The sequence below is a fragment of the Choloepus didactylus genome, chromosome 10, assembly GCF_015220235.1.
Source record: "Choloepus didactylus isolate mChoDid1 chromosome 10, mChoDid1.pri, whole genome shotgun sequence".
Classification (NCBI taxonomy): domain Eukaryota; kingdom Metazoa; phylum Chordata; class Mammalia; order Pilosa; family Megalonychidae; genus Choloepus; species Choloepus didactylus.
This window is the reverse complement of record NC_051316.1, coordinates 45,495,168-45,518,105: the sequence shown is the minus strand read 5'-3', so window position 1 is coordinate 45,518,105 and position 22,938 is coordinate 45,495,168. Positions and strand designations below refer to the sequence as shown.

The 22,938-nt window shown below is 43.1% G+C and overlaps 1 protein-coding gene across 5 annotated transcripts in view; it reads right to left on the bottom strand.

Moving 5' to 3' along the window:
• TRPM3 (transient receptor potential cation channel subfamily M member 3) overlaps positions 1-22,938 on the bottom strand; it is a 596,233-nt gene that overhangs the window by 80,598 nt on the left and 492,697 nt on the right. For all 5 annotated transcript variants that reach the window (XM_037798450.1, XM_037798451.1, XM_037798452.1 and 2 more), the window contains 6 exons: positions 21,276-21,305; positions 17,855-18,144; positions 16,919-17,147; positions 14,594-14,761; positions 9,406-9,546; positions 4,047-4,175 (listed from right to left, as the gene is read on the bottom strand). In XM_037798450.1, the coding sequence (XP_037654378.1) occupies positions 4,047-4,175; positions 9,406-9,546; positions 14,594-14,761; positions 16,919-17,147; positions 17,855-18,144; positions 21,276-21,305 (987 nt within the window). The remainder of the gene's footprint in view (positions 1-4,046; positions 4,176-9,405; positions 9,547-14,593; positions 14,762-16,918; positions 17,148-17,854; positions 18,145-21,275; positions 21,306-22,938) is intronic.

Here is a 22,938-nt window from a genome sequence, read left to right as displayed (position 1 = left end):
TGTTTTTTGAAGAATTTGCCGCGATACGAAATTATCTTCTGTGTGCATGTATACATGTTGTGCCGGTTTGAATGTATTGTGTCCCCCAAATGCCATTATCTTTGTAGTTTTGTGGGGCAGAAGTTTTGGTGTTGGTTAGATTTGCTTGGAATGTGCCCCACCCAGCTGTGGGTGATGATTTTGATGAGATGTTCCCATGGAGGCGTGGCCCCGCCCATTCAGGGTGGGCCTTGATCAGTGGAGCTATATAAATGAGCTGACTCAAAGAGAGGGAACTGAGTGCAGCTGGGAGTGGTTTTGAAGAGGAGCAAGCTTGCTAGAGAGGAACGTCCTGGGAGAAAGCCGTTTTGAGGCCAGAGCTTTGGAGCAGATGGCAGCTGCCTTCCTAGCTAGCAGAGGTTTTCCGGATGCCATTGGCCATCCTCCAGTGAAGGTACCTGATTGCTGAGGTGCTACCTTGGAGGTTTTGAGGCCTTAAGACTGTAACTGTGTAGCGAAATAAACCCCCATTTTATAAAAGCCTATCCATCTCTGGTGTTTTGCATTCTGCAGCATTAGCAAACTACAACACATGTGTATGTACATGTGTGTATATCTATCTAATTTATTATCTATTACCTATGTACCTATCATCATTTATTATCTATCTATCATCTCTCTCCACTATATTGTAAACTCTGAGGGCAGGCTCTTTGTTCCCCAGGGCTGGCAACATAAAAGACACTCAATAGATGTTTGTCAGTCTCTCACAAATCCTAACTGCAGAGCAGGACTCTGACTTACCTTAGACCTAGAGGGGCCTTTTTGCAGCCACACATAGGTTCTATGAAATGCACACCTAGATAGCAAGAATCATCACACCCTACACCAGAGTCTGCCCAGGAAGTGAGGAGCAGGGAGCCCCTGGTAAGACTGGACAAGGTCACCTTCATGAATCACTTGTGATTATGCCCGAGAGTTCCATCTTTTCAAGCCCCTTCTCATACTCTGGACCTCCCACAGGAGGAGAGGAAAGTCTAGGGACACATCTAATCTGTAGCTACATGAATCTTCATTTCCACTTTCATGGTTTACCGTGGCTTAAAATGCTAAGTCAGGGCTGGGCTTGGAAGGCTGAGCAAGGTATCAGGTGTCACCCATGACCTCTTCTTCATCCTCCGTGGCGTCTCCTAAATACCCTAGCCCAGGGTTTCTTAAACTAGAGCCTGTATCAGAATCACCTGGAGGGCTGGTTAAGACACATGGCCTGATCCCACCTCCAGAGTTCCCACTTTGGTGGAACTGGGGTGAGGCTCAAAGACTCACATTTCTAACAAGTTCCCAGGTGATGGCCATGATCACGCTTCTGAGAACCACTGACCTTCCCATCAGGAATCCCTGCAGCAGGCCTTGTCCTGATGGCTTCTTACTACTCCCTGGCTACATCTTCCCTAGGGAAAATCTGTGTGTGGGCGGGAGGGGGGCAGAGAGGGACCTGGAATGCCTGAGGGTTTTTCCAGCCCTTTGTCTCATATGGCTGGCTTTCCTAAAATTGTTAAAAGCAACATAATGAACTGCAGAGTTTTGTAGTAGAATTTTTTAAATAGAGAAAATATTTGTATGCAATCCCAGCACTATAAAAAGAGATAAAATCAGAGCAGCTCTGGGGCGAAGCAGGAGTGAAGAGTCCAAGAGCTCTGCCCCCCCTCACTGTCTGGGCCAGCCCGCAGGCACCTCCCTTACAGTCCCGGGGCTCCGAGGAGTGTCACAGTTCGGAACCCGCCAGGGGACTGACTCAGTGAGCCTAGAGAGGGATCAGCCCGATTTAACACCTCGTTCTTCCTAGCTGGGGGAATCCAGAGAAATTGCTTCATTCCTCTGAGTCTTGTTTCCCATACCTATAAAAACGAGGCTGTAACAATTGCTGTGCCATTTACCTCACAGAGTTGTAGGGAGGAGAATAAAAACAAATGTCTCCCAAAGCATGCTGTAAACAGTCACATGCCATTACGGGATTACCATGGCTTGTTTTGGTGACTACTCAACAGAATTATGTGGGGTTGGGGATGGGAGGGCAGCATGCGAAACCACAAAGCCTTCCTTGTGCATCCCTGGGAAGGCACGGAAGCTTACAAACTTTTCCATGTTTCCCGGATCTTGCGGGCCTGCATGTTGGCTGTGAGGAGGCTCCATGGCGCCGGGACCCGTGGAGACCTCACTCCCTTGGGAGTTCAGCATTTCTTTCATGACTTCAGAGGCGGGGGCACACACACAATGTGACCGTGCTACCTCACCAGGTGGCAGAGGGAAAGCCCGACACCGAGGTGGTCACTGCTTACTCCCCACAGCTCCTTCAGGAAGCAAGAGCTCCTCAGTTGACTCCTTCCTGACCCCAGCCTCCAAAGCCCTGCCCTTTCCCCTCTGACGTGCTGCCTCAGGAGAAATGGATACTCGGGCCTTGAGCCCCGGGCAGCCCGCCCGCTTGGCAGCCTCCACAGAACAATGCCTGGAGTACAGACTGCTCCCTGTCATCTTCCAGTCTAGTCCCTGGAGAGATTCCCGACTCCCCTAGCAAGTCCTCCCCTTTACTAGCTATCATGGGGAAGGAATATGCATTTGGCCGCGAAATCACAAGAGAGCCAGCTGGCACTTGCCAGCAGCACAGCCCCTAGCAGCAGTGGCCCTCAGTTCTCAGAGAGCTACCCAAAGACCAAAGCAAATTTATTACTGCTTCTCAGTAATCCAAAAGATCGGTCAAGAAGTGGAAGAAATGGAGAGACCTAGATGTAGACAACTCATGAGAGCAAGACAAGACATTCTATTTTTTTTTTCCTAGTCCCTTATAAAATAGGTGTGGTATACCTGCCTCCTAAGCAGGTAGAAGGATGTTAGAATTTAAATATCCCAAAGCAGTTTAAAAAAACCTAAGAGAAGGGAACTAAATACAGATGAGATTTTTAATGAACCCAATAATACTGCATCTAATGGATACTATGTGTTCTTTTCTGGAGGATATATTCTAGCACTGAAACCCCTTTAACCGGTCTCAGTAAAGAGGCTGCCAGGAGTTGGTGGATTTGTAGCAAATCGTTCTTCTATGGAGCCCCATATATCTTCCCACACACCCATGCACAGTGACTAGGATGGTTCCGGAACTCTTGAAGACGCGGTGGACCTGACAGGGAACAATTTTTCCAGAAAAGGGCTCTTTCCCTGATTGTAGTTGCAGGAAAATGCAGAGGAGTCATCCCTACTTCACTCGCCCACCTCCCTGAATGGTTTTCCGGTCCTGGAACGAGCGTGCCAAGGGAGTCAAAGCAGGGCTGCAGAGCCCTCTTGTGGCCATTGGCTTGACCACTTTCATTTTAGTGGCTTTTTAAATCTGATTGGCCCCTGAGCTTTGACTTCAAATAAATCAAATGGGGGTGATATTTTGATGGCTCTTTTTAGGCAATGGGGGTGGAGGTAGAAAAGAGGGACCCATACCCCCAGCTCCGAGGACAAGAACTGTGCTCAATACACCACGATGGAAAAAAATGCACTGTGGTGATGCCTAGGGCTGGTGCCCAAATAAACCAGACAATGAGTTAAATGAACACAAGAGTGGTTCCTCTAGAGCTGCCGAAACTCATATGGACAATCGTAGGTATAATGAACATGTCCAAAGGACCCACAGTAGGGGGTTGAAACAGGAGCTAGTGGAAAATTTTTAAAAGTCATGTTTATAAGGCCAAGGAAAGAGAGGTATAAACGGCATCAGAGACAAGCTGGAGTATAAAAGGGAAATCAACTGGAGTGTTTCATGGGGCAAGAGAGCTATGTCAGCAGAAAACAGATTAAAACCTGAGCACTCGTGGAGTGACAATTCTATAATCATTACGCTGTGAAGCTTCCCCAGGTTGGCGAAAGAAGGAAAGAAGCAGCCCTTGAAGCCAAGCCCATTATTTTGCGGCAGCCTTTGAGAAGAGTTTCTTGCTTAATTGGGATCCTGAGTGTTCCCCTCTCCCCTCCATCCACAAATGTATCCACTTTCTTTCCCCAGTGTTCTCTCTTAAAAAAGCAGTTACCTCTCGCATCTTTTCTATTCCCAGGGTGAAAATATAGGAAATGACGATCCATTCCTGGGTGGAAGGCCAGCGCTCCATCTTCACCAACACGATATAGTTGAAGAGCATCAGGTATCCGATATACGCCAGCTGTAAGGAAACACAATACAGCGCTCTCGCTCCAAGGCCGAAGGGGGAGCCCTGTCCTTGCTCAAGGCCACCACACAGCCGGTTACAAGGTCAGCGAGCAGCACATGAGATTCAAGACTAAATGAACTTAAAGGCTCTGCACTGTCCAAAGAATGAAAAGAGATCACACGCGGCCATTTACTATGCAATCTTTCTTTTGACCCTTACATGTGTCTCCGCTGCTCAGATACTTTGCTTGGACCACTGCATCACTGTGCATCACTTTGTTTTGCAATTACCCTGTTTGTTGTGTCTTCCTCTTCTATCAGGGCTCCTGAAGGAACCTCAGGTTCTTCGACTAGGACAGCACATTAAACATTTGTTTAATGAATTCCAGACAGACTGAATGTCTGGGAGAGGGGAAAGGAAGACAGGGGCTAGACCTGATAATTGCTCAAACCAACTAAGAAACAGGCCAGACTTTATGATGAAGACCAACTTTCATTCATTTCTGAGTTAATGTCTTCTTTTTACTTCCACCTTAAAGTGCATGCCTTGCCAGTGACCTGGGAGGATTTTACCTATTTTTTCTGGCAGCCCCTTCCTGCCCTATCCAATTTGCAACATTCCTTTCTGGTTTCTGCTCCTCTGAAAAAAATAAAATAAGAGAAGACAAAGCAATTTATAGCAAGGAATGAGTATGTGTGGCCCTCTGTGGATTGGATTTGGTGTTATTTCTCAAGAAGCTCTAGCACTTCGTGGTTAAATCCTGATGTGGCTGGCTGAATTGCTGAAAATTCAGAAAATCTCCTCAAGCTTCAGGTTTGGTGAGTGTCACTGGAGGGTGTAGTTGTGTCTCCACGAGTGGAGTACAAGCGGACTGGTAAGGCTCTTGCACAAGAGAGGGGCTGAGGAAACTTGGGAGAAAAAAACGCACCCCAAGGGAGATGGCATATCAGCTAAGCATCTCTAGGCAATGCCTAGAGGTGAGTAAGGCCTGGTGCCTGGCCTTAGAGGCCTCAGGGGCTGTAAGCAGGAGCTGAGAGTGAGCTATTCAAATTTTCTGCACTCTTTGGAGCCAGCATAACAAAGGATTGAGGCCTGGATTGAGGCCTGGAGGGTTCTGGAGGAACGTTGTGACTTCTGAGCTGCAGAGACAGCTTGGAATGTGGAGAGAGAGGTGCAGCATGGCAGAGAGAAACTTAGGGGAATACTGTTGGTGGCCTGACAGGGCCAAAGAAATGCTGCTTCTACTAACATGATTGCTCTTTCTTTTTTAAATGACTAAATAGATTCTTAAAATGAGTCAAGATATTCCTGAACCTTTAGTATATTGACACATTTGCAGGATACCACTGTGGCATATCAGTTCCTCATCCATCAAAAGGCAAAGATATGTCAGAGTTTGGCGAGATCATATGTGAAAGCGTGAGAGCAGGTATGTAGATGCTGGAGGGTCAACTGAGCTCACTCGCGATCTGATAGATCTGCTCCTGCACACCCCCCAACCCCCAGGGGCAGTCAGTCCAATCCATGCCTCAGCAAATGGTGAAAATCTCACTAGGCAAGGCTTTACTCTACTTGAAATTGTGTAGGACACAATTATAATACACTTGCATTCACTCCATCGTCTTATGATTACTGTATTTTATAAGACTCTAAGAAAGGACTTCACCGGTTAAAACTAAAATATATATGCGCTCAGCCTCCTTCTGGCTTACTGAAACCTCCTCTCTTCCTGCTGCTTCCTTCTCTTTGTAGGATTAAATTCTGTTATTCCTGGATGAACTGTATTTTGTTAATTGCCCTGGTTTTATCATTTTATATAATTCATTGCAAAACATTCCAAAGCATTATCTTCTCTTGTCACACATACAAATCTTCCAGAACCTCTGCATTTATGCAGATGCAGAACTCAGGGAAAGCTGGATCTAAATCCTAGCTCAGGTACTTCCTAGCTGTGTCATTTATTGGTAAGTCTCTTAAACAGCCTGCGTCTCTGCTTGGTAATATGGAGATGACTATTACTTACCTTATGGGGATACTGGAAGGAATGGGGGGGGCAGGGCAGAGGTAGGAGATATATATCTATACACACATGTACATCCTGGCACATTGAAGAGGCAGAATGAATGGTGGTTATTATTATCACCCGCCTCTTTTTTTCAAGATGCTTCTGCTACTCCTCTCGTCTCCTCTTACCTCAATCCTTGCTTCCCTTTGATGTCCTGTTAATCTTCATATCTCTCATTTTTTTCTTTTTAAAGTTGCCCTCATTATTGTTCATGCTTCCTCAACTGTCATCCTTTTCAGATCCTGCCTATTCTTTAAATCACAGTTAATCTACAACGACCTTTTCTTTCCACACGCAGGCTACAATATAGTATTTTGGGACAACTCCCAAAATATGGACTTCGGAAAATAGGGCCTTAAACATGTTTAAATGTTGTCTTGGAAGCAGCCTATCTTAGATCTCACCAATGTTCATAGATCCTTACTGTGGATTATTTTAACAAGACATGTTTAACTGTGTGTGTGTATTTGCACACACACACACACACACACACATATTTATATGTACTGTGAGCTTTAAAAGACTGGCACACACTTCATCTCCATTCACTTCCTTGAGGCCTGAACTTTGTCAACACATAAAATGGATTTCTGAAAATCACTGAGTAAGCACAACAGAACGCCACTGGGGGACGAGACTGATGGGATGACAGCAGCTGACCAGGAAACCCCAGCCCCACCCCTCAAAGAGGCAGCTTCACAACCCGTGGCAAATGATATAAGAAGAGCATGTCCCAAGCTTTGCTATTGTAACATTTACCTGGAAACTTGGGAAACACAGCCACTCAGGCTCCTCTCTGGTGATATGTTGAGAAATTTGCAATTCTAACAAAATCCCTTACCATAAAGGAAATTTGGAAATACTGGGCTAAAAACTCAGTGTACTCCCTCTAAGGCAGTGGTTCTCAAATTTGGCTGCTCATTACAATCCCCTGGGAGCTTTAAAATACCCTGATTCTGCAAACTAATGACGTCAGAATCTCTGGGTGGGCACCGAGGCATCAGTGTTTTTTTTAAAGCTCCCCAGGTGATTCCAGTGCGAGCCAAGGTTGAGAACCACTGGCAGGGCATTGGTGATTTAAAAGCATCCCTTCTGTTCTTGGCTCACAAATTGCCCTACAGCCTCAGTTGAGTAAATGGGGACTAAGAAAACCAAGAAAATGAAATTGATATTGAGCCCAAATCAAGGCGGGGGGGGGGGGGGTAAAAAAAAAAGGAGCTACCTTGGAAGGATAAGAAAAGATAGTACTCCATTTATAAAGGTGATAGATGATTCTTGATACTATTACTTCCACTGTTTTTATATTCAGAACTAGGGTTCTGAAAACTTTTCTCTGTAAACAGCCAACTAGTAAACAGTTAAGACTTTGTGAGCCAGGTGGTTTCTATTGCAAGTAATCTACTCTATTATCATAGCATAAAAGCAGCCAGCCCATAGTAAATGAAGAATTGTGGTGGTATTCTGATAAAATTTTATTTATGGGTATTTAAATTTGAATTTTCATATAACTTTTCACATGTCACAAAATATTATTCTTCTTTTGATTTAATTTTAACCCTTTAAAAATGAAAAAATCATTCTTAGTTTGCAGGCCCCACCAACAGGTGGGCTGGATTTAGGGGGTGGGCTGTAGTTTGCCAGGTCTTGTTCTAGGCTGAGATAATTGAGGCAGAATGGTAAGAAGGAGACACCCAGATATAGTAGGTACTCTTATTCTCCCCATTTTACAGATAAGGAACCTGGGGGACAGAGGAAAGCACCACGCTTGAGGCCACACAATATAAAAGGCTCTGCCTGGATTCCAACCTGGGCAGTCTGTCTTCAAGTCCATGCTTTTAAGCACTAAGCTGTTTTCTGAAAGGTGAAAAAAATATATATTTGTATAAAATATGTAAATAGAAATGATTTTTGCATAACAATTATTTTTCTGGGAAGTGTTTTCTTCTTGTAACATTAGGCTTTAATAAATTTGAATTTTTATTTTACATAAAAATCCCTAATATTTATATTTTGATAACTTTCCTTCTTTTGAGGTCATACTTTAATGCAATGGTTTTCACCTGGGGGTAATTTTACCCCACAGTGGACATTTGGCAATGCCTGGAGACAGTTTTTGGTTGTCGTACCTGGAGGGTGAGGAACGCTGTTGGCATCTCGTGGATAGAGGCAGGGATGCTGCTGTACATCCTGCAGTGCACAGGACAGCCCCTCACAATAAAGTGTCCATGCATGGAGGCTGAGAAACCCTCCTTCAAAGCCAGAGCCAGATGATAGCTTCCTGGACCCCATAAAAAGCACCACACCTGGTCATTTGAGTCATCTGGGCTTCAGACTCAGATTATCCTGTTACTGACTCAAGTGACTACTATATTGCTGGTTGTGAAAAAGGGTAAAAATACAGAATCACACTATCCTTCATCTGGTACAGCACCCCCGTGGTGGAGAGAATCAGAGATGACCTGGGCCAAAGCTCACCTCCAGCTTAAAATATCATTGAAAAGTAGAAGTGGAAAATCAACAGTCAAGACATTTCTGCCACATCAGGAGGCTACTTCAGTAACAAGCCATGATTTTGCTGACAGAAAACGTTTGCAGGGTATGCATACTGAATAAAATTTGCCACAATTATAGGTTGCTTTGAGTAGTTTTTGCTGTTCTACTTTGTACATTGTTTAATTATGACAGGGCGAGAAAGGATGTTTGATGACACGGCCAGACTGGGGAATAATTACTGACATATGCTACTCATATCCAGTGGTGTTACTTCTAAAACTCTCCCCATCCCTTCCGCAATGAATGCCCCCTCAAACCCAGGACTGGCATCTGAAATGAGTAATTCTGATCTAGAATTCACCCATCCAGAACAGGGAAGTGTTTTGGAAAAGGACTTCTATTTTCCTGCTAGACTCATACTCCTTCTCACCTCTATTTCTGTTAATTCTCACTTTCACCATTTCCTTTATTTTCTGCGAGGAAGAAAAATGCAGCCTGTGGAAGCTGCCTCACAAACTTCACAAATCTTTCAAAGCTATTGAAAAAGCAAGGTCAGAGAGCTTTCACTCCTACTTGTATGCTACTTATATTCTGACTTGCAGAGAAAGCCACCCAGGTGCTTAAGAAATGGACATTGGCTCCTCATGGCCATCCGTTAGGAAGAAGAAAGGGAAAGATGCTTACAGTGTAGAACCAGAACTTCACGATGGGTGCATTGTAGAATTCATAGATTTTTCTGCCCAGAGGGATTAATCGGTGCCTGCTCTGAACTTCCTCTTCATCCTTCTTCCTTGAGGATTCCCCATTATTCCGTCCCAACATCGCCTACAGTGGGAGAGAATCAAACCATCATGGCTGGGCTCCGGAGAGCATGTAGTTCAATCTGCTCATTTTACAGATGAGGAAAGGATGGATGCTCAGAGAACCTAAGAGATTTTCCCAAGGCACTCCAGGGATCGAGATGTTGTGCCTTCCCTAAATATGCATTTGCATTTTACTTATAATCTTATAATACACCCTTTGCCTGGGACAAAGGGCTTTGGGGATATTTCTTGACCATTCTCTTCTCTTCCATCTTGGGACTTCTGGAAGATGTGGGTGATAGAAGATGCCTAGACTTCAGAGAGGGAGACAGAGTGGAACCTGGGAAAGCAAGGCTTCAGAAATCTATCTTTCCTCCCTACCCTTACCCCCACCATTGAGGGCTGAATTGTGTCCCCAGAAAGATATGTTGAAGTTCTAACCCCCAATACCTCAGAATGTGACCTTATTTGGAAATCGTGTTATTGCAAATGTAATTAGTTAAGGTGAGGTCATACTGGAGTTGAGTGGGCCATTCATACAATATGACTGGTGTCCTTATAAGAAGGGAAGAAGTGATGCGAAGAGACTGGAGTTACAAGCCATGGAATGCCTAGGCTTGCTGGCTACCACCAAAAGCTAAGAAGAGGCAAAGAAAGATTCCTCCCATAAAGACTTCAGAGAGAGCATGGCCCTGAGGACAACTTGATTTCAGACTTCTAGTCTCCAGAGCTATGACAACAAATCTCTGTTGTGTAAGCCACCAAGTCTCTGGTACTTTGCTATGGCAGCCCTAAAAAACTAAAACACAGTGCATATATATAAAGAGACAGGCAGATCTGGGCTCAAATTCTGGCTCCACCACATTCTGATGATTCTCAAGTCAAAGGTAAATTGAATCAGTGATACCTAATTTATCCAAAGGTTATGACTACTCAAGAGGTTAAGTTATCTGAGGTGCCTGGAGCTTAGTTAGGTTAGGGACATCTCCCCAACCCTTAGGCAAATGTCTTGGTTCCCTGATTTCAAATCCCATAAAACTTGAATTTCTGCTGGCATAAGTTGCATGGTAACTCCTGGATAAGCTGCCTTCCTCTGCACTGGAGAGTCGAGCAGCTGGGACTGGGAGAAGGATTCTAGTAAGGGAGAAGTACTCAACTCCAGCTGCTTGAGATTTCTTAAGAATGGAAAGATTTGCTTCTTGTTCACAACCGCAGCAGCTGCACAACAGCAATGATTCAACATTGCAAAAAAGGCAGAACATGGGAAAAGGCAGACATATGCCTATCCGGGTAGTAGGAGACAGGATGCACCAAAGACGGGTGAAGGTCCTCATGGTGAAGGATTCCAGGCTTTGGTCACTCAGACTGGGGATTGAGGCTGAACTTGGACACTTAGAATCTCTGGGACCTTGGGCAAGTTCCTTAACCTCTCTGAGACTTAGTTTCTTTAACTGTAAAATGAGGCTAATAACAGCACCTGCTTCATAGGGTTGGTATACAAATCAATTAGCACTTGGCATTTAAGTGCTCAGTATATATTAGCTAGTCTTTAAAGTGAACTGAGGCATTCTCAGATACTCCGCTGAAATGATCTAGTTGGGATCTCTCACCAGAAAAAAAAGTATGTTATTGGGAGTCTATGATAGTATAATTACTAAGCTTTAATTCAATATTGTTGTGAGAAAAGGTTAGTTCCACAGCAGTTTGAAAAATGAGATTTTTATTAAATGTGAGTAGTCAAAGCCTTATTACTTACTGCTCAGTGATTGACCAAGATTTGGAAGAAGAAAAATCACAGAATGTGAGTTCAGAGAAGAGATCTAAGGATAGACATAATTTAAGTTTGTCTTGAAGTTGAGAATGGAAACAACCACCAGATAATTCTAGTTTCAAACAACCTTCATCTAAAATATCCAAATATTAGTTTCAACTACTTGGATCATCATCTCAAATACCCATTGTGCTCAAATATGTAACAATCACAAATAATTTACCTGTGACCAATAGCATTTCTGGAGAAAGTAACTTCCATTTCCTTTATGGACCCTGTGCCTAGTAAAGTATCTTTAGTTAATGAATAGGCAAGATTCCTACGGGGGCTAATATATGCATTTATTTTGTTCTGAGCTGAGTAAACCTTCGTGATGGCTATAACACATTAGACATCAATAGAGTTCTACAAATATTGATCATGGACCTCAAGAAACTCCGAGTTAACATGATATTTGTCCTTCTATAATTTAAAATTTACGTAACATAATTACACTGCTTCTGTTCTAATTATTTACATGCTTAATACAATGCCCTGTGGAGGATTGCAGACACCTTCAAGAGTGGCATCTTGGGGTAACCATCGAGCTTGAAGGCTTTCCCAAAAGATCTATACAAAGCCCTGGGTCTGTGGACACGTTGGGACTTTCTTGAGCAATGTACAGGAGACACTTATCTGGCAATGCAGGCAAAACAAAAACAACAAAATGTTTTGCCTTCATTACCCAGAGACATTCCAAAGCGACTGCATTTCGAAAAGGCTTGTCTATTGTGGGCATAAGTAAAGCATTTTAGATATTTCACTACTTCCAGCCTAAACAGCTTGACTTGCTGAGTTTGGTGACTTCTTTTCCCTTTCGTCAAACATTCCATTTGATACCCCTTAAAGCAGAATTTAACAGGGTCAAATACAGACAAAACTACTGCCCAGTATGGATTTGAGAACATTTTCTGGCCAGGAATGATCCTTTGAGGTGAACTAAGCTCCTAAAGGCTACTAAGATGAAGAAAGCTGAGGCTGATATTTTGGTATATAATTTTTGCAGTGCTAAGGGGAAGTGTTCCATTCCAAGGGAGGATATATTGGTTTAACACAGACGGTCACATATCAATTCTATGAAAGGAGCACAGGGGTCAGCAAGTGCTGCTCTCCAATCCTGTCCAAGGTGAGTGTGGGGACCAGAGCTTACCAGTGACAGGGTTTGTCATCAGAATCAGAGGAGGATCTACCTTGAAGACAACTGCAGTCCACCCCTGAGCCTGCCAGCCTGTGAGTCTCCTTTCTCTCCCTCTCCCTGAGGCAGTAATGCCATCGTGGTGTCTTCTCAGTCAACAACATAGGGATTATTCTCTGGCGAGCATACTTTGCTCATTCCACAGAAGTATCTTTTATTGTGTTTTCTTGAAGGATCAGGTCCTCAAAGCTCTAGACCAAGCAGGAGAAGGGAGCTGCCCCCTTTGCTTTCTTCCTTGAGACCCAACCATACAGGGTGTGGACGCAGCTCCGACTGCCTACCCGGGATGTAAGCTGATGTCAAGGCCACATCACACTTGACATATGATGCCCACTCATCACTTTTGGATTCTCTCACTACAAGGCAAGCTCAGTGCCTACATTTGAGACTAGGAAGAAATTCTCTCCGTCCCTCAGCCTACTGGCTAGGAGCCTGGTCAATGGAGTCTGTCTGTTTGGGTTCTAATCCCGGTTTTGCAACTAATTAGCTGGGTACCCTTGTGCAATTTAACCTCTCTGAGTCCCAGCTCCCTCATCTGTAAAAAGGGGATAATAGTAGTACCCACCTCATGGGATTGTCATGAGGATTCTATGAGTAAGTGCAAGTAAAGCACTTGGCACCGTTCTCACAACATTAGTGAACACGTTTCGAGGCTTACGGTGTGCCAGGTGCCAGTCTAAATAGTTAACAGGGACGCTTCTAAAAGTGCACAATTACCTATACCTATGAGCGAGACAATGTTACTCCCATGTTAGAGGTTAAGAAACTGTGTCCAAGGCCAGACAGAAAGCAGGGGCTGGGGGACGACTGGTGCTCTAGACCCCACACTCTTTACCCCTGTGTGGAAGCATTCAATCAAGATTCAGGGTCACTACTGCAAATGTTTCTGCTAATGCTTAAAATATTATTTCCTATCTTGAAGGCATTCAGAGGCCAAAATTATGGTAAGAGCTTTAGAGAAGACAGTCATCTGGTTCTGTTTCAGAGGAGAGTAGATTCCTCCATAGATTTTTATAAGGAGCCTAAAACTGAAAGCAAACATTGGCTTTTAATAAGGACTCAGTGGGTATAGAAGCTGTGAATGATTCATCAAAAGTGGTCTGTTACATAAGCCCTGCTCTCCTTAGGGCTGAGATTGTGTCTGTAAATAGATCTTGAGGAAGGTCCCACTACAAAGAAATACTGTTTATCTGGAGGAAAAACAATTTACAGGGTGTTCCTGCTAGGATAATAATGCAAAGGTCTTTTGTCACCTGAGCAAAATCACTTTTTTGTTTTCTCCCTTTAAGGCTTTTTCTGGGTCTTTACAGCAAGAATCATTGGTCAGAGTGGTGAGAGAGGATGGGGAATATCAAGGAAATCTTTATGGAGCTGCTTGATGTCACCAAAGCTATGAAGACTTGTTTGTCCCTTTAAAAGCCAAGTGATATTTTTAGCCTTTGGGTACAATCCAGTGGCAGTCACGCTGCTCAGTCAGGGGTTGCAGGAGGCTGTCCCGTGCCCAGCTGCCCCATTCCCCTGGCAGAATAAAGCATCCATGCTCTATAATTACACCAGGAAAAGCTAATAAAAGCTTTTCATACAAACCTCAAAATTCAATTAGTCCTGTATTTGTGAGTCTGACCCCAAAGACGGATAAAGGCTTAGCTTCTCATCAGCAGAAGAGTTCCAGCTGAGTGAAGCCGGCTGCTCCCAACCATGGATCCCCTTTCCTTCTCTGTGTGTGCTAAGGCTGTCACATCACCTGGTTATTTATAAAGCTTGGCCTGTTTGGAAAATTTATGGTGCCTGGTGTTTGAATTTCCTTAGTTTGTCCTCCACCAGTGAGCCTGGCTGAAGGATTTCATATAGAATTGGTCCCTAAAGTCATGTCATTTGTGCATAGAGAGGAAACTTTAAGAGCACCCAGGTCTCAATACTTAAATGAAAGCACCCCCTGGTGTTTTAGCCCTGGTGGGAGGCTGACTTCTGACCTCAAGAGGTACTGGACCTTCAGCCATACGGACAGGACAAGCCAGTTAGTGGAGGCCCCTGAGGAGCTTAACTGCCTAGTTTTTTTCTTACTGTCAGTTCCATATCTTCTTCATCTTTTTCCTTTGTGGGCTTCTCTGGTTCTTCTGGCTCCTTCTCTTGGAGATGGATTTCCTGGGCCTGAGACATATAGGGCATGTCGTCTTTGTTCTTGAACTCCAAGCTGAGAATTGAAGGAGGAAGTAGAATTCCCAGAATTACCTAAAGTAATAATAATGATAATAATAATAATCACATTTAAAGGATTAAAATTCGGGTGGTTGCTTAGAATCAGAGGGCGTAGGGTGTGTAGTATGTGTGTATGTGTGTGTGTGTGGTTCTGTATGGGGACCTGGACATCTGAATAATTAAAGGCATCAATGCTAAGAGGGTCACTTCTCAGCTGGAAAACAGGCACAGTAGCTCAGTGTGCATTTTGGAGAAACAAATGCATTTTACCCAATTTATGCCCAATTTGCATGGGGGAAACTGAGGAAAAAAGAGGGACCCTACCCAAGGCAAAAGTGGAAAAGAACTCAGCATCCCATTTAACCATTAGACAGCACATAACTTTGTGAAATCAATTCATATGTATGTCCACTGGCATTTATCTGCTGATATGTCAAGTGGAATTAATTACATGTCATCAGGTTATCTGTATAAAAAATGCTGTCCTAAATTGCCCTTGGGAAAGTGTATTTAGAAAAGCATGTTATTCATTTTAGAGCATTCCCATGGCATGTTCTACATGATAGAATCACACACAGACACACACACACACACACACACACAAACACACACCAACGGGCTCTGTACTCACCATGAGAATCTGCTCCCTCTCCCTTCCCTGCACATATGCCCCAGGGGGGCCAGCATTGTATTTCTCTCATACACAGACAACATGCTTCAATCTCTGTGTGATAATGCTAAGTACATAGACCTTTCTTTCTCATAAGAGGGTGACCTCATTCTCCATTTGCCAGGAAACAAGCTTATTTCTGATTAATATGACATCTGATTCGTGTTCCCTAAGTCTTCCCACCTCTTCTCTCAGGTCTAAAATGGTTTTGCTCTGTAAAGCTTCTGAAAATGAACCTTCTTGAAGAAACTACACAAGGTGAGGGGGAGAGAGAGATCTGGAAGGGTCAGTCAAAATGACCCTCAAGTAACGAGGCAGGGACCGCAGGCTTGGATGCCCAAGGGCGCTTGAGAGCAGCTAAGGGAAAAGGGAGAGTGAGGACCCCGGACGTGGGGGCCTGGCAAGCCTGGGAGGGTGCCTGTGGCGGGCTGGCAGCCTCCAAGGGACAAGACACCCTGTCCTCGGGGCTGAGAGCGGGGTTGGCTCCCCTCCTGGGGCCAGGCTTCGTAGTCACTGGCAGTGCAGCTATGGCACACCCACCCCCACCTCATGGAACCGTTCTGTGGCTCTGGGCCAAGACAGGCTTCTTAACTGGGGGTGGGGCTGATCAGGGAGGGGGCTGCCTTAGGGGATTGCTTCCCACTGCTGGCCCTTCTTTCGACTGACCTCAGAGTTGCCCAGATCAGGTAGTTTAGGTAAATGTCAGCCTAGCTTAAGTTGTAACAGTCTCAAACTTTAAACAAAGCATTTTAAAATATTCTTTCAATCTTCCCTTCCCATATTCTCTTTCTTTCTTTTACTCCTCTCAGGTTAATTTTTTGTTTGAGAAATACTGACAAATACATAAAAAAACAAAAGCTACATATCATCCTACTTCTTTTTAAACACTAAAGTCCTTTATATTGTCCATCTAAATCCCACTCTCTTGAGGTAACTACTGCAAATATACTACATAACTATTCACACATACCTCATTAAAAAAAAAAAACAAACAAAAATGAACTCAGGCTCTACATACGGGTCTGTGACTTGTTTTTCTTCATTTAAGAACAGATCATGATTATTTAACAATGCCTTCACATATAAGTCTATCTCATTTCTCTACCAGTTAGTAAAATGCCTTAAGCACAGCTGAGAGGAGCCAATGTCTCTTATGAAAAGAGGCCTAGGAGGGTCCCCAGACCCATGGGTTCAGGACCCCTCAATGGTGAAGGGTCACCTGAGTGAGGGGCCCCCCAAGTAGAATGGCTTGTGCCAGAAGCAAATTGTACCTCCTGGATGTTAACATCACCTTTGTATCTTCCAAAAAACATTGACGTCTGGGTGCCATCTCTAGAGATTCAGATGCAGCAGGACTTGGAGGAGACCCTAGAAGCTCTTTGGGTGATTCTCATGCACAGACGGGGTTTGAAACCACCTTCCTGAGATGGGAAAATGCGCCCATTTCCACAGTTCTGTCTTGGAAGACGTCAACCAACCCCCTGGACCTCAGAGCCACCAGGGCCTCTGGGCGCACTGACCTTGAGGCCTGAGTTCTTGCGCATCCGGAGCCGGCCCATCCACATGTCGGTGAGCAGCATCTGGCTGCACGTGTGCGCGATGAAGTCGCGGTGCTTGGCAGCCACGGCCAGCTGCAGGCATGTGGCATTGCTCCAGTTCTTCAACTCATACGTCAGCAGTTTCATGGCCAGCTGCTCATCCTGCTTGTAGGACTGGTCCAGGAGCTCCACGGCCAGCTGGCCAAAGTCCCTGAAAGAGAGAATGTGCAGAGGAGACCTTCAGACCTGCTTGGAAACCTAGATGACAAAAGTGGGGATGGGCTAAGCCACATAAGGTGCTTACTGGGTGGAGCAGTTGTTTCTTATGGGGTATGGTCTATTTGTTCATTTGTTTGTTCATTTGTTCATTCATTCATTCATTCATTCAGCCAGCCAGCAGTCACTAAGCATCCACAATGTGCCAGATACTGTGTTTAGAACTGGGCATGTAAGTCAAACAAACATGATCCCTGCACTCAAATTCCTAAATTTAAGGCATGTGCTTGGAGGAGGCACATCAATAAATGAATAATTAGAGTCCAGAATGCCTGTTAACCATGACAGACCTCAGTTCAAATCCCAGCCATGCTATCACAAGAGTGTGATCTTGGACAAGTTACTTAAATTCTCTGAGCCTCATTTTCCTTAGCTGTAAACTGTGCATCATAATAGTCCCTACCTCTCAGGCAGTTGGCGTAGGTGAGAGGATGAAGAGATACACAGAGAATATCTGTGTATCTGCAGGTGCCTCTGGATCTAGCGTTGTGCCCGATAAACATCAATTATTTGTTTCCACCCTCTGTGTGTACCATTGGGGTGATACTGCCCCCTACCCCTCAAAGTTTTGGGTTGCTCAGACCCTCTGATATTCTCTTCTCTTCCCCTGACCACCCCATTCCATTTGCAGGACTGGTCAACCTGGAGTTGTGGTTCAGCTCCTGGGAGATGTCGTCAACCATGTCATTCTCAGAGGCCTCATGAGCCATGGCTTTGCAGAGCTTACAGGCTACCAGGGCCTTGGCCATGGCTTCCTCGCCATGCTGCCAGAAGAACAAGGCCATTTTCTGTCGTTTCATCAGGACAGCCCACACCATCAGCTCGTGGAAAGGGAAAGGGAAGTGGTTGATTTCAGGGTCATCCAAATCAATGTCCACCTCTTCTTCACGTTTCTTGGTTGTCTTTCTTCCTCGCCTCAAGGGAACGTCATCCTGTAGTTTTAGGGGAACAACACAGAGGTAAAGTTAGAAGTGAATCAATTCAATTCTGCAAGTAGTTATTGGGTATCTACTAATGGTCCGGCTCTGGGATAAGTACGGAAATGAATTAGGCTACCTCCTATCCTAGAAGAACTCACAAGCACGTAGATGCCTGACTTTAAAACAAGTTATAATAAATGTGTAAGCCTAGTCCCATGGAATATGTTAGGGTTATACTTCAATTTTTTGTGTGTGTGGTGGTTTTTTTTAAATGCAATTTTGTTGAGATATATTCACACACCAGATACTCATCCAAAGTGTACTATCAATGATTCACACCATCATCATATAGTTATGCATACATCACCACAATCAATTTTTGGACATTTTCATTACTTCCCCGAAAAAATAAGAATACAAATAAAAATAAAAAAAGAACACCCAAAACATCCCATACCCCTTATACCCCCCTTTTATTTATTTATTTTAGTCTTTGTTTTCTGACTCATCTGTCCATACACTGGATAAAGGGAGTAACAGTCACAAGGTTTTTGCAATTACATAGTTACACCTTAACAGCTATATAGTTATACAATCATTTTCAAGGATGAAGGCTACTGAATTACAGTTCAACAGTTTCAAGTATTTCCTTCTAGCTTTTCCAATACACTAAGAACTACAAAGGGATATCTATATATAATGCATAAGAATAACCTCCAAATGACCTCTCGACTCTATTTGAAATCTCTCAGTCACTGAAACTTTATTTTGTTTCATTTCTCTTCCCCCTTTTGGTCTAGAAGTCTTTCTCAGTTCCATGATGCCAGGGCCAGGCTCATCCCCTGGAGTCATGTCCCATGTTGCCAGGGAGATTTACACCTCTGGGAGTCAGGTCCCACACAGGGCGGAGGGCAGGGAGTTCACCTGCAGACTTGGCTTAGGGAGACAGGCCACAACTGAGCAACAAAAGAGGGTCTCTGGGAGTGACTCTTAGGCAAAATTAGCTTCTCCTTTGTAGGAATATGTTTTGTAAGGGTAAGTCCCAAGATGAAGGGCTTGGCCTATTAAATTGGAAGTCTCCAATGCTTTTGAAAACATCAGCAATTCCCAGGTGGGGAAGTTTAATATTTCCACATTTTCCCAGTCCCTCAAGGGGGCTTTGCACATACTTTTTTATTCTCTGTCCAAATTACTCTGGGATAAATAGGGGCTTCACACTAACCTATACAAACCAACAAGATCTCACTCTCTATTCAAGTTTCCATGTATTTATGGTGTTCAAATAAACTGACCATACAAGTTAAATTAGATACTGTGCTACAGAAGATACAGATTTTGCACCTAATAAACATCTCTTCCTTTGGTCTCACACCAAAGTTGAAGTTTTAAAACACTGTCAATATCATCCTTTACCCTTTAGTCTGATTTACCTTAGTCCTAACCAGATCAGCTTCATTTATATCTTTAATTGAAATTTGATCTCTTTTTCAGTTTTTTTTTTTTTTTTTAACAGTTGCTGTATGGGGTAATACTGACTTTCATAGCTGCAGAACCCTAGCTCTGAGTCTCATGTGTCACACAGATACCTGAATTTCCAGGGAATAACCAGGTGGTATACAAAGAGACCAGCATGTCAGAATTTAGAAATAACTGTAACAACTCAGGAATAGATGTTGCTGCTGTAAGATCTTACAACCTAGAAACTTTTACAATAAGCCTTCCTCTGATAACCTATGCTCTCGAATTCAATTTGCAGAGTTTGCACCATATATTTAGTCCATATTAGTGAGGCATTATTATATTAGTCTCTTCCTTTCTGGCTTATTTCACTCAACATACTGTCCTCAAGGTTCATGCATCTAGTTGCATGCCTCACTACTTCATTCCTTCTTGCAGCTGCTCAATATTCCATTGCATGTATACACCACAATTTTTCCTTCTGTTCTTCAGTTGATGTACCCTTAGGCCACTTCCATCCATTGCAAATCATGAATACTGCCACCATAAATACCAGTGTGCAAATGTCCATTCATGTTCCTGTTTTTTCAGATCTTCCAGTATATACCTACAAAAAGGGTTGCAGGATCATATGGCAACCCTATACTTAGCCTCTTGTGGAACCACCACACTGCCCTCCAGATGGGCTGCACCATTCTCCTTCCTTCTACTTCCCTACCAACAGTGAATAGGTACATCCCCCTCTCCACATTATCTCCAGCACTTACATCTTTCTGTTTATTAAACAGTTTTATTCACATACCATACAATCCATCCTAAGTAAACAATTAATGGTTCCTGGTATAGTCACATGATTATGTATTCACCACCACAGTCTCTATGAGGATATTTCCATTAAATTCTATGCTGTGGTCTTGGTCCTTTCACCCATTCCAGACTGATGTATGATGTGTTTCTGGTCACAGATGCACCCCAAACAGTTGTTCCAGACTATTTACTAGTTGTTCCTGGTTGTTTACTAGCTGCTCTAGAGGACTAACTAAATTCCACACCTCCCTATGCTGCCATCTTGCTCTGCCTACTCTACATTTTAATTTTAAAAATTATTTTTTAATGGGCCATTTTCTTTATCTTTTGTCCATTTTCCTCTTCTCCACAGGTGGTGTTATTTGTATCTCATGGACAGCACTGCTCTTTTCACTGAAAGAACAAGGATATCCTATACTTGCATTTGCCTATATAACAATAATCTTATGAACAAAAGACAGGAACCACATAATCCATCTCGAGTTTCTGCATACCCACTAGATTCATTTGTGAAATATTTCTGGTCTTCGGACCTGCTGCCATTCACAAACATCCATGAATAGATTTTACTTACTGGAATTTACATGCTTCCTTGGTTTTGCAAGTTAGCATTTCAAATAGGATTTACATTCTTGTTTACAAAGCTAACATAATCTCACAGTGGAATTTTAAAAGCTACCGTGACCTGCCCTTTTGACACTTGGAAAAATTTTATTTCCTTATTTTAGAACCATGTACTCAGCCCTATTATTGAAATCAACTTGTATATATAGACTTTTAAAAAATGTGTAATAAGTAAAACTACAATTCCTCTAATAAAAAAATATGTAATAAAAGAGAGTAAATAATTGCCACTAATAATTTGAGCAAACACATACCTCCATCCCCAGCAGTTTCAAGGCTTTGGGCTGTTAAAAAGAATGTGGACAAGTTAGATCTTTCTTTCATAGAGCTAAGAGGAGAGTCCTACTGTATCTTAAACAAGTAATGAAAAGACCCTATTGTACCATATAGCATTTATTCATTTTTCTAAGTAAAACACCACACAAAAAAGTATTTATAAAGATTCTAAGACAATTAGGGATTCGGTGATTTTGGTGAATCACAGAAAACTAGGAAGCTGGAGAGGCATGAGATTGCCCAAGGGTAGAGCTTGAGGTTTTATAATCTTTTTTGTGGACCAAGATTTCCTCCACCTTCTAATGGCCATCAGCTTGGATGACACCTCAATGACACCAAATATATGAGTGAGCAGTAAAGCATTCAATCAAACCATCAGATACTTCTCAGATCTCTCAAGAAAACCCCATTATCTGCAGGCTTGGGACATTATTCAGAAGTGAATATTTGGCCGCCTGCTGCTGACCCTTTCCCCATGCTGCTGCACAGGAGGGCAGAGTGAGTGGGGTTGGAGGGGCACGTGCTGATGGTGGCAAAAGGTGCTCAAAGCCATGGCAAGTGGAAGCACACACAGCAGCAGCATTGTCCTCACTGGGATCGGGCAAAACAGGCAAAGCAAATTACAGAACTTGATCTATATTCAGCAAGGGGAGCTAAAAAGTTATGGCTCAGAGTTCAGGAATACCAAGTCCATGCTTTCATAGTCTATGCACTATGCACTACGGTTTGGTGCCTCTTGAGAGTCATCTGATCAAGTAGTAAGGTTATTGCACCTACAGTTACCCTAAACTTTATTCAACCATCTATCTTTCAATAGCTCAAATCCAGTCTCTTTCTTTGTCTTTATAACTTCTAAAATGACCACCACCTTAAAATGTGATTTTTTTCTTATTTATACTTTCCAGTGTTTCCAAAGTTCTATACTACCATAAAACACTTTCATAATCAGAAGACAAGCTTTGTTAAAAATAAAAAATCATGCCCACCACCACCTAGAGCAGCAGTTCTTAAAATGTGGTCCATGGACCATGCAGGTCCCTGAGACCCTTTGATTGTAAAGCCAAAGCAAAAAATATTTTCAAAATTAAACTGCGATGTTACTTGATTTTTACGTTGTGCTAACATTTGCTCTTATGATGCAAAAGCAATGATGAGTAAAACTGCTAGGGGCTGTAGCAAACTTGACTAGTAGTCATGGATTATTCACTGTTACTCCCCCACATTTTAAAAAACCCCACAACACAATAGTTTCACCTAAGAATGTCCTTGATGAGGCATAAAAATTATTAACTTTATAAAATCTGTACCATTAGTTACACATTTTTTTAGTACTCTGTGGGATGTAAGCATGCATAAAGCACTTCTACTACACACTGAACTAAGAAGGGTTGTCTTGAGGAAAAACACATGCGATTGTTTGATTGAATGATAGCTAATTTTTTCACTGAATATCATTTTTACGTGAAGGAATAACTGGCAGTCAACAATGGCTATTCAGACTTGGACATTTGGAAGATGTTTTGGGGAATGAATGAAGTAAGATGGTCATATCAAGGAAAGCACAACTGACAATATTTTTTGCCAGTGACCAAATTCAAACTTTCAAGCAAAAATTAGAATTTTGGGAAATCGTTATCCCCC